Raw genomic sequence first — 12,233 nt, 5'->3', positions numbered from 1 at the left:
CTACCTCTTCCTCTGAACCCTTTGTTATTGCCTCTTCCTCTCTGATATGACTCATTCTTCCTTTTAGCTTTATCCTCTGCTCTTAATGCCATTTGAAAGCATTTATGCATACTCTCAGGAGCCATCATTGTGATCTCATCTTGGATCCCTTGTCTTAGGCCATTAAGGTACCTTGCTACCTTTTCCACCTCTTGTTCTTTCCTTCTATCTCTGAGACTCAATCTATTAAACTCTTCAGTATAGGCACTTATTGTCAGGTCTCTTTGTCTTAGATTCTACACCTTTTGACACATCTAGATCTCATAATTTGTGACAAGAATTGTACCTTCATTATAGTTTTCATTCTCTCCCATGACACTATCTTCTTCTCCCTATTGCTACCCTATCATCTTGCATCATGTTCCACCATATTACTGCTGATCCCTTGAGCCTAGCTTTAGCATAGTTGACTATCTTTTCTTCTTGTACCTCCTTGTCGTCAAACTGATTGTCTATGGCTTCCAACCAATCTAGCAATTCCTCCCATTCAAGCTACTACTATAATAAGGGATGTGCTCCATACTATCTTTATTAAGAGACTTGAAGGCATCCAAAAACACCTTTTTATCTTGATCCACCTCAAGATCCTTTCTGTTAGATGTCCCCCCTATGAGGCTTTCATCTTCCTCAACACTCTCATCTCCCCACTCTGTGATCCCCTTATTACTCTTAGTGTCTACCTAATTGGATTTGGACAATAGATCTATGACCAAATTCACTATGGCACCCGTGCTCATTTCCTTGGGTGGCATACTATCAACTTCTTGGCTTTCTTCCTCGTCTAACATAAACCAAACTGAAAGTAGGCTCTGGTACAACTCTGATGTAGAGGGCCTAGGGTTCTAGACAATGATCATTATTAAATAAGGTTTCAATCTTGAATCATCCAATGATTCTTGTTACTTGTCTTTCCACCAGTCCAAGCTTCCAAGACTTCTTCTCCAACTTGCCTCCTAGGTGTAGTTGGTCTAGTGTAGACTTAATCTCCCTTCTTAGGCACTAGTCCTACTAGTCCTTCTTTCCCCTAGAACCCTAACCCTTAGTTAGGATCTTGTACTTCCACTACCTTGGAGACTATAGATGATATAGATACCCTCCATAACCTACTTGACCTCATTTAACACTTCTAGTCACAACAAAACCCAATGAAACTCAGTTTCTTCACATAGGGCTAATTAGGCCTAATGGCTTCTAGGTCTAGTAACCTTGTTTTGCTCTCATACTCCAAATTCTTCCAAACGATCCCATAAACAACCCTAGGAATCTGGTAGCTATCTCCTAACACTCCAAGATTCCAAAATTTTAGAGCTTAAAGACACACATAACCTTATTTACTCTTAAGCCCTAGTTTCTAGCTATTTTTTTAGGCCTCCAGTCCAGTCAACAATTAAAACCCTCTCAAGCTCTACAAACTTCAAATCAAACCTCCAATCCACTTGAACATTTAGGATGACATCCTAGGGCTTCTAGGAACTCCATTTGTTAGACCCAACATGATCATGGGTGTGCCCTAGAACATCTTTTACAAACCTGTCTAGGCTAACATACTCCTAGCAGTCAGCCTAGGGCTTCATTCCATGGCTTGGAAACCTACCAAAAAAGGTCAAAACAAAAAAAAAAAACACTAAATACACATTCTAACCTATGACACCACCAAGTTTCATACATTTTCCATAGTGGGTGATTAGGTTAGAACCATTTTTGCACAAACAACCCTGTGAGGATGATTCTTAGGCCAGTCAACAAGAAAAATCTATAACTTGCAAAATTTAGAACTCCAGAAAAAATGTGACTATGAAAAATAACCAAGAAAGACTAATCTATCAAAAATATAAACTTGATCTCTTGTGCCAATGTGTACACTATCGTACTACACCACAAATAATGGATAGTTCTGCAAAATGTTCGCACAGTAGTCCCTCATTTGCACAAATTGATGGTATTTCTTCCAAGCCATCAAAATATGATCTACCATGCTTATATATTTGAGCATGGGTAGTTACAACCTTCAAAACTACTAAATGTAATTTCTTGCAAAAATTATAAAAGTTGCTCAAGCAACTTTTGAGCAACTTTGCAACTTTTGAGAAACTTTTTCTCTTTGGGCCTTTTGGTCAAATGGGTTCACCTAGAACCTTCCTAGGACTCTAGATAAGACACCTAGGACCTATTTAAACCATCAAAGCCCTTAGTTACCCATCCCTAATCCTATTTGATGTATTGTGTAACTTTTGGTTCAATGAGAAACTTTTGGTTCAATGAGCAACTTTTTAGCAACTTGGGTCTTACATTTGGATGAGTTGCACTCCAAGGACTCTTGGAGATTATTTTACACACTCACAAACCTAAATAACCTCTAATCGCACTAAAAATCAAAATTAGGGAGGTGGCTTGCACTAGAAATGCTCAAATTCTTTGTGTTGATAAGTTGGCTAAAAGTGTAGCACAACTTTGTACTTTTACCTAGAGGATGCTTAAGAAGCTATTGAACCTTTGCTTCAATTGGATTGATCTAGAAATTTAGGTATGAATTCTCCTTTTATCAATTCATAATATTTTATTGTCCTCTTTGATGCAAAATTAAGGTCTCTCATTAGCACGATTGTGATAAAATTAGGCTTTACAATTCCACAAGAAAGGTATCTAATGCACAAAATTTGTTCTCCCAAACTTCTATGAGTCTCATGACTTTGGAAAAACTCAAGGATAAGTTTTGTCTCTCTTGTCCTTACTAGAGATGTTTGATGATGTTAAGAGGGTCATGCCTATTAGATGATTCAAAAAATTGGTGTCCATTCTTTTAGATTTGGTGGATCAATTGGAAATGAAGTCCAAATACATCTTTCTATAACCACAAGTTGTATCTTGGTTGTTATTTGCTATCTCAACACCTTTCTATGTTGCCCAGTTTAAACTTGAGATAGAATCTTCAATCATTAGTCTCAACTGGCAATATAGATCTCTCAACATTTGGTTAGCTATTGTTGAGCCCAAACTTGCAAACTTTGGCCAATATATTCTTTTCTAAGGCTTGTATAACTTTGGCTAGTATATTCTTTTCCAAGACCCTCGTTACCATTTTTGTGGACAACCAAAATCTTTTAAGCACCTTTTTGTGTACTTAACAACTTTGGAATTGGATTTAGGACTTCTTCCAACTCTTTAGGTCAAAGCCTTTTTCTTTTCACATACCTCTTTTTGGGGACTCACCTCACATTCATTACATGTTTACTTAGATTTGACATTCTTTCAAGGTGGAGATTCTCTTTATCATTTAGAAGAATATAAATTCTATTACTTTTACTCATTTCATTTCCGGTTAGAATATTTTACTTTGTTCTAAAGTATCATTTGTTCTAATATATAGTTACAGATCCAAGTGCAAGAAAACAATATCACTCTAGAAGGGGCTCACCTTTATGAACTGCTTGATCATTTGGGAAATGCCACATGCACATTTTCCAAGGCCCTCTTGTTTCTATCTATCCTCCTCTCATAGCCACTACTTCTTATTGGCCTTTTATGGGTTTTGAGCTGTTAGTTAGTAATATTTTGACGTGGCCAATTGTTGGTTATTCTTAATGATACCTTTTGGCTATAACAAACTCTCCAACTCTGTTTGAAAACAAAGACAAAATAAAGAAACTAATAACATGTAGGATGCCATTGATGCAATAATAGACACTTCCAATGTATATGATAAGCCACACACATACTACCTCTTAACAATTTTGATTATGATATCATCATTTTATTCCAATCTTAGCTTTACATGAGTCTCAAGATATAATCTTTTATGATCCACCCATCTTTATTTTTATTTCCTAATTAATAGAATGTTGACATTTGTTAAAAATTCAAACCGAATTATAAATTAAATTGTATTTTTGAATTTGAATTTTTTTTCCTCATAAAGTATCAATTCTAATTTTTATCTTCATAGATATTCAAACTTATACTTGAGCTTTGAACTTGACAATTCTTACTTAAATGAACAAGGTATAATATGCGAATATGTTATTGAAAATAAATTATATTTTTGAGTTTAAAATGTCGTTCTCCCACTATTTGCAATTCGAACTTTTGAATAAAGGCAATCAAATAAGATCCACATAAAAAAACAATAACAATAATTTATTTTTTTGATGAAGAGTCCCTTCCTTATATTAAAATAAATACAATAAATTTACATATTAAAAAAAAAAACAATAATTTCACTTTGAATACATTCAATTCCGCTTACAAAAGCATCTTTACTTTTGTAAAGAATAAACAATAATTTCACTTTGAATACATTCAATTCCGCCTACAAAAGTATCTTTACTTTTGTAATGCTTTGGAAATCGCATCATCTCTCCACTCTGCTCTTGCTTAAAGATAATAATATCAATATTAATTTTCGCAGAGACGGCTGAATCTAAACACATTTCAATCGACATGGGAGATGAGATCCAAGAGCTTGTAATGAATGATGGCTAGCACTAACATAACTAGGTAACAATGAAACCATAGCTTTGCGCTGGAATATAATGATTGTTTATTGAAGCCCATTATAAGATTTGGGAGTCTTTTTCAAGAAAAAGGTTTGGAATGATGCTTGTATTTCTTCGAGAGTTTGCCCCTTGGTTTCTGGCAATAGTTTTGCAACAAACAACACTGCAACTACACCAGATCCCCCATAGATAAGGAACGAACCTACAAGGCAGCAGCATAAAATTAGCATTCCAAATAGGCTACTTCATAAGTCAATTTATCATAAATGCCAAGTTTCAAGCTCACATATTCATTGAAGAAAGTGGATTACCTGCTGCACTCCATGTTAGAAGAAAATTGAAGGTTAAGGTTATAACCCAAGAGCCAAACCAAGCAACGAGGGTCACCAAACTTCCAGCCACTCCTTTCATATTTATTGGAAATATCTAAGCCAATCCATAAGTGCACACTATGAGTAGATGATATATCCGTCTTCTGAAAAAAAGAAGATTTTTTTACACATATTCTACAATGAATTCTTTAAATTATTCCATATATAATATACCTCAGACATGATAATCCATGGAATTCCACCCAAGCCCAGGGAGAATGTTGCAATATAAATCTGATCATGGAAAATTAGGAAAGAAGAGTTAAAGATAATCTAAGGTAGATTGAGACGAATGGGAAGTCTTTCACTCTTTTGGATTTATACTACTCACCAAGAGACCACATAGAGCCAAGATGCTTGCTAGCGCCCCAAGATGAGCATAAGATTCATGCCCCTGTCATAGATAGCTCAAAAATATACATTGGGAAAATTCAGTCTCATGAATTAATACTTACATATGATCTAGAATCCTTATTGATTTTGACACCTGAGTTAGGGTCAAGAAGCACAACATCAATCACATGTAAGGATTTTAACTGGCATGGCTCCAAATCTATGAGGTTAATATTAGTCCTCTAATTAATAGAAGAGGAGTAATTTTATTACGTGTGCTTGAAAAGGCCTTGAGAGTTACCTGTATGTAAAATGAAACTCCGACCATGAAACAACCTAAGCTTACCCCTCCAGCAGAGACCTGAAAATATATGTTTGAATCACTTGATTTGTATTGACCAATCTTCTCGCAATATGTTCATGTTACACAAATTCTCATTACATACCATCAAAAGTGGCCGCCTTCCTGACTTGTCCATCAGTAGAACACCTATAACTGTCATTGGCACCTTAAAAAACCAAAAGGGCATCGATTTATCACAGTACAAAATATAAATGTCTTTCAAGTACAAAAATGTCTGGTTTTGATAAGTAGGAAATATTTTTCAATAGTAAGTCAAATAGTGATATTATTTTCTACATCATGTCAAATAGCGATATTATTATCAGGATTCAGTTGTATAGTTTTTTGAGTTAAACTAATTGACCCTTGTTTCATGAATGTTCACATGAATCTATCTCTCATAAAAATGAATGAAAATAAATAAACTTCCTACAAAAAATTTAATAGTCTTTGTATTGTTAATCATTCAACACAGATAGATCAACGTGAGTAGATATATAATTCTCAATGTGAACTTGGATTATTCAGCTCAAATTTACTATCATCTTTATCAAAGAATATCAATTGAAAAAAAAATACATCAGTGGAGAAAAGGTTGTCACCTGAAGGGCAGCAATACTGACAGATGCTGCATGATCTGAATTGAAGCCTACATGACAACCCAAACAATTCAGGCACCCAAAACAGACAACGTATAAATAAAAAGGGCTACATAGAATCAAAAGTATGACTTCATTGTAATTTCTTACCGGCAGCTTTGAAAATTCTACTGGCATAAAACATGAGAGCATTGATTCCAGATGATTGTTGGAACACCATCAAGCCAACTCCAACCTATACATGTTTTGAGAATAATAAGGATGAACGAACGGTTCGTCACGACACACAAATTCAGAAAACCACATTGTTAACTAGGAATGCTCACTATCATGTGATGTGCATATTTGGGTTGAAATAAGTCCAATACTCTACCCTTTGGAAGGGTTTCTAGCTCATCCACATACTCCTGAACAAGAGAGGTCCATATTTTAGTAACATTCCGAATCGAATTCAACAAAATTAGATTATAGCGTTCTTTCTAGATCACTAACTTTTATTAAATCAATCAATATGTAAGCTTTCTTCATGGCCAATTAGTTGAGCTCAAGATTTAGATATATATATTTTTTATAATTTTCTCTGTTAATACACATACATATATATATAATCTAAGTTCGAAATAAAGACCTTGATTTCAGCTGCTTCAGCTGAAACATCACAATCTTTTCCTCGAAGGGTTTGCAATGCTTCTCTAAACTCTTTCTCCCGTCCAACCTTTGCCTGTAAGTGAATTACATAATCAATTGGGATTGTAAAATGGATTCACTAAACTAAACCCACTAAGTAGAATTGAGCTTTGGAATCTAGGATTAAGTTTCTCAGAACTTCATTCATTCTGCTAATTACCTACATAGATCTGGTATGGTTTTGCAAGCTAATAAGCATGTAATATATCCAAAATATGGTTTCTTGCACGAGGTTTAAGCTATGTTATCAGAAATGCAATGGCGTTATACACAACATTTACAAACTCTGTTTCCCATCACGTTGCCGTTGCCGTTATATTTCTCGTTTTTATATCATGGGATTTAAGCTATATAAAAAGTTTCTGATTCTAAAAATACTACCAATTCACATAAACCACTGACCATGAGGAAATTATTAGGAAAAAAAAGCTACTCACCAACCATCTGGGGGACTCTGGAATAAAGAAGAGACCAAAGACCAAAATAGAACAGGGGACAAGTCCTGCAAAGAGCATTCATGCAACATATAAGTGGACCATTGTTGAGTTTTCTAAAATGCATAAGTACAATCTCAATGCTGTGATTTTCACTAATCTTCAACCTGGATGGAAACCATTTAATGTTTTTTTTGTGATGAAAACTTGCCAAGCACATTACCTATAATAGCAAGTTCGCGCCATGTCACCAACATTCCAAGAAGATATACTATTAGTATCCCGGCAGTTACCGACAACTGTTGAGGAGTCGAGCAACAATAAATCTCAGATTTGCAGATAGTATTACTTCTTTTTTAATACAATGATGCTGATTCTAGCATTTAACTGATATAATTATATTTTGTAAGATCGTTTCCATATCTAAGGATGGAAATAGATATTCAGTATTTAGGAAGTTATAGTACATGGGACAATTTCAGATTAAAGACACTGACCTGATTTGTATTTGTGAGTGCTCCTCTTAAATTCTTGGGGCTTACTTCAGCTATGTAGACAGGAACCTATCCAGGTATTGAAAAATAAAAGGAATTATGAACAATTGCCAAAACAAGCATAATCGGTATTCAAAATGCAATAAGTCAAGGTTATCAAGGTTAGCTATACCATGCAAATGAAGATGTTGATTTATCCATGTTATTTTTAGGGGATAAACATCAGAACTAAAACCATGTATAGAAAGGAGACATACTGTATACGAAGTAAGGCCAACCCCATATCCCACAAACAACCTTCCAATATCTAGTGATAATGCAACCTGCAGAAGATAAAATTATTAACATATTGGTTTCACAAACTATTTATGAGGATGAAAGACAGCTCAAGATTATCAAACAATCTACTCTTTCAAGACTCCCATAGGTTAACTTAAAAGTAATGTCAGATCTGTTTGATTAGGATAATCTAATTTAGAGCAATCAAATCAAGAAGGGAAAATAAAGAATACCCAATACCTTGGAGATTATTATGATAAGCCATCCAATGATATAGGAGGCTGAAGCCGCTCTGAGTGCCTGCATTAAGTAAAGATGGGTATTTTAGATTGGGAGATCCAGGACCGGTGAACCCTCTTTTATCACTGAGTAGAACTCATTTCAATTTGTTACAAGTAGTGATTGTCATTGTATAAGAAGATTGACTTCTTAATGTTCGATAAAATAAGTAGACTTAAAGAACATATGAAGCAGTTGAACCATGTCATGAATTCTGAAAGAGAACATTGGTGGTTAGTTCAACATTCCCCTCAGTGTTATCCAAAGAATTTCGAACCTATGACCAAGCTCTAATACCACTTGTTACAAGTCATAATTGCCATTGCACTTATAGAAGACAGTAGACAATTAAATCATGTCACAAACCCCAAAGATGAACATTGACAATTAATCCAATGCAATTAATCTCCTGTCTTATTCTTACAATACTTTTAAGATGCCGAGGACTCATCACAGGGCAAATCACTTACCCCTTTTCTCCCCATGAAATCTGCAACACGGCCACTTGTAATTGCACCAATCATGGCACCTATGGTCAGCAGGGAACCAAAGGTAGAATACTGCACAAGAACGTCGAGGCAATCAGTTCAAACCTAAATATATTGATCTTAGAGATCTTCAGAACCCAACAAATCTGCTAGAATAGACTAGTTTTGGACCAATTTTGGAGGACATGTGTAATGAAATTTCTGTTTGATGACAACGTAAAAGGGAATAAGACATCTGATACTATTTAAGATAGCATTTCAATTTTCAACCAATAGTAGTATTTATGTCGTTTTGCTAATTCTTACGTACCAAAATCATTTATTAGAAATTGTATTCAACTTACCAGTAAAATTAGTCAAAGAAGATGATACAGGGCATTCAAGAGATTGATGAAAAGTACCTGAGACATAGTGAGGCCAAGATCCTCTATAATTGCAGACTGAGTGGGGGAAGAGAATCCCACCTGCATAAACCACACCAAGAAACAATACAGTATAAGCCTAGTATCTTGCATTATAAGAAAAATATCTAAAAGTAAATATTTATCTCTGATTCTTCCATGTGGATGCCATCTATGTTAATCAATCTGCAAACTTCTCATCATTTTTTCCTCATAGTGATTGTGAGTGCATTACATTAAAGCTCTACTTGTTCCTTTCGCTAACTGGAGCCATAATAAACAGGAGCTATATTTGATAATGGATTGCTGAGTACAACAGGAAATTTGGATTTAAAAAGCGCACACAGTTTATTTCTAGAAATTTTTATATATAACACATACCTCTTTAAAAATATTCAGTGCATATATACTAAGAGTTTTAAGATAATAATAGCCCAAGAGTAATAGAAAAATTCTTCTGAAAAAGACCTGTGATAAATTTTTTAAAAATAATGTTATTTGATGTTTAGGTTACAGGATATGATTCATCACATCAAATGAAAAGTACTTAAGGTAACAAATTTTTACAATCTATTGATATTATATTCATATTTCTGGGTAAGATTGTGTACGAGTTTATCAACATTAATGTTTCAGACCATATTCAATGATCCATCATCAGGATGAAAGAGCCAAGAATGTAAAGTACACACTGTCCATGATATGGATCATTGAGTATGATCCAAAATATTAATACTAATTAACTCACATACAATCTTACCCAGAAGCATGAATATAGTATTACACTTAACAATATATTTCAAAGAAGAACAGAGTGACTACTGAGTACGATCTACAATTAATAAAAAGTGATGATGTATCGCTGTCCATTATCCATAACATCAGATACAAGAGCATTTTCAGTGATCCAAAACATTCATAGAATAAAAAACATATACAATTGATTCTGAAACAATCTTGTACGAATTACTTATTTATATATTTAATGCTGAACAGAAATCAAATTTCTTCAATTCTTCCATCCTGATGATGGAGCATTGAATATGATCTAAAATGATGATGACGGAAAAAACTTACACAGAATAGTTTCCAAAAACAATTTTGATAGATATCATTAACCAAAATACTTACAGAATATCCAAACTCCAAAGAGCCCAAGACCACCACAAGGGTGCTGAGAAGGACAGTTTGTACGGATCCACCATTGTCATCTGTGGTGCTCTCACTCTCATTCAAACTTTTATACTTTTCTTCAGCTGGAAGAAGTGCTTGGATGATATCTTGTTGCTGCTCACTAATTTCTCCATTCTCTATATCTACTTTAATTGTCATGATTATGTGTTATCACACCTCTAACTTTGCTACCTAAGGATAAAATCAATTGTTCAAAACCCTGTTTGGGTGTTAATAAAACAACTTAACTACAGCAGAATCAATTTATTTCTATGACCATTCTGGGTTCAAAAGTGGGGTTTTGGATGTCAGCAATGAAACTGCCAAAAATTCAACAAGAAACAATTATGGGCACACTTCTGACTATCAATCGCCACCAGTCAGCAGGTCAAATACTATCAAGTACAGTACTAACTATATCCCTCTTACAAATCCAAAACTACCCAATCACTCATAAATTTTAGTACTATTACTGCAAATCTTAGAAAATAACTCTTCCTCTCTCTCTCTCTATATATAATCTCGAAGAACATATGATCCTAAGATTTTATTACAGTTTTCTCTAATAGCTGAGAGAACAGTATGAGGAGGCAGACAACAATAGAACTTTATCTGATCAAACTCATAAGCAAGTAATGGTTTATATAATTCTCACACATATAACAAATTCGTACTGTAGGTGGAATTACAGATTTTTTTGTTGGAGGAATCACAGATTTTTTCTCAGCCATGTTGATGAAGAATCTTCAAACAAGTTGCACTGGGGTACAAAACATCATAGAGACTAAAGCTAAGCAGTGAAATGGTCCCCATTGATCAATCACGACAACTTCTGTTCCACGTTAATGATTGTATATTTGAATATGGAAGTAATTGTGTTCGTTCTCTTGTATTAATGCATTAAAGGCCTACCTACTTTAAAAGCATCTCAATCCTCAAGACTTTGGATGCCTGTTTCCAAAATAAATAAATTTGATAAGTTTTAATATAATATTATAGGATGTCCAATCTATGTGGAAGCCGCATTCTACCATGTGAATTTCACGAGTAATATGGGTGGCATTGATATCATATTTTATGCCGATCGTTTCTTTTAATGTAGGATAACAAAAGACACGGTGTCGTGGTCTATTCATTAATGCAAGTTGGGTTTTTTAGAGTATGGAATAAATGTTCAATACATCATTCTAAATTAATTAATGAAAGTTGGGTTTTCATATTGAGTTAATGTCTGATATAGATGTAGCTAGTAATTATAAAAGATATATTGTCAATATATAATACTTTTAAAAGGTCAATTTTTATTTTATTTTTTGCAAAAAGAGGGGTAAAAATTTATTAAGACAAAAAGGAATACAACAAGGAGAGAGATATAACAAATGGAAATTTATAAGATTACAAGTATAAAGAAGACAACAATTAACAACTATTGGATTAGTTGTCATTGATGTCAAAGTCATGTCAAGAAAGGTTTTATTATCTAAACATATTACTATTGAAATATGGACGAGATCAAAGTATGTGGTTCCACAATATCATCATAAGACTAGCAAATCATTTATAAGGCAAAAGATATATTTATGATAAAAAGCATCTAATTATTGTGTAGACAATTCATGATAAAGGAGCAACAACAACACTTGTTAAGATATTTATGAATATGTTTGCAAATTATTTTACTACAATGTCTTTCTCGCATCCTTTCATAGCTAGGGTTCCATGTAATCTTCTGGAATGATGACTAGCGACGATCCTCTATTCTATGTTATGCCACTCATGGAACTCAACCTCTCCATGTTGTGGACAAATGGAGCCCTATA

At 34.1% G+C, this 12,233-nt stretch overlaps 1 protein-coding gene across 1 annotated transcript; it reads right to left on the bottom strand.

Annotated features, from left to right (window-relative positions):
* Positions 1-4,406: 4,406 nt before the first annotated feature.
* LOC149559478 (sugar transporter ERD6-like 16) lies at positions 4,407-11,304 on the bottom strand. The gene is made up of 18 exons (XM_089833396.1): positions 10,372-11,304; positions 9,241-9,303; positions 8,822-8,911; positions 8,313-8,372; positions 8,051-8,116; positions 7,797-7,862; positions 7,523-7,598; positions 7,303-7,367; positions 6,807-6,899; positions 6,505-6,585; positions 6,329-6,413; positions 6,182-6,228; positions 5,683-5,745; positions 5,538-5,597; positions 5,235-5,297; positions 5,078-5,137; positions 4,844-4,958; positions 4,407-4,734 (listed from the first exon to the last, which is right to left on the bottom strand). The coding sequence occupies exons 1-18, from the start codon at positions 10,570-10,572 to the stop codon at positions 4,577-4,579; spliced, it is 1,512 nt and encodes a 503-aa protein (XP_089689522.1). The 5' UTR covers positions 10,573-11,304; the 3' UTR covers positions 4,407-4,576.
* Positions 11,305-12,233: the final 929 nt, after the last annotated feature.

This window comes from Cupressus sempervirens, chromosome 5 (genome assembly GCF_028749045.1).
Source record: "Cupressus sempervirens isolate cs-2001-9-10 chromosome 5, ASM2874904v1, whole genome shotgun sequence".
In the NCBI taxonomy this organism is placed as follows: domain Eukaryota; kingdom Viridiplantae; phylum Streptophyta; class Pinopsida; order Cupressales; family Cupressaceae; genus Cupressus; species Cupressus sempervirens.
Note: the sequence above shows the minus strand (reverse complement) of the source record. Positions and strands in the feature narration are given on the sequence as shown.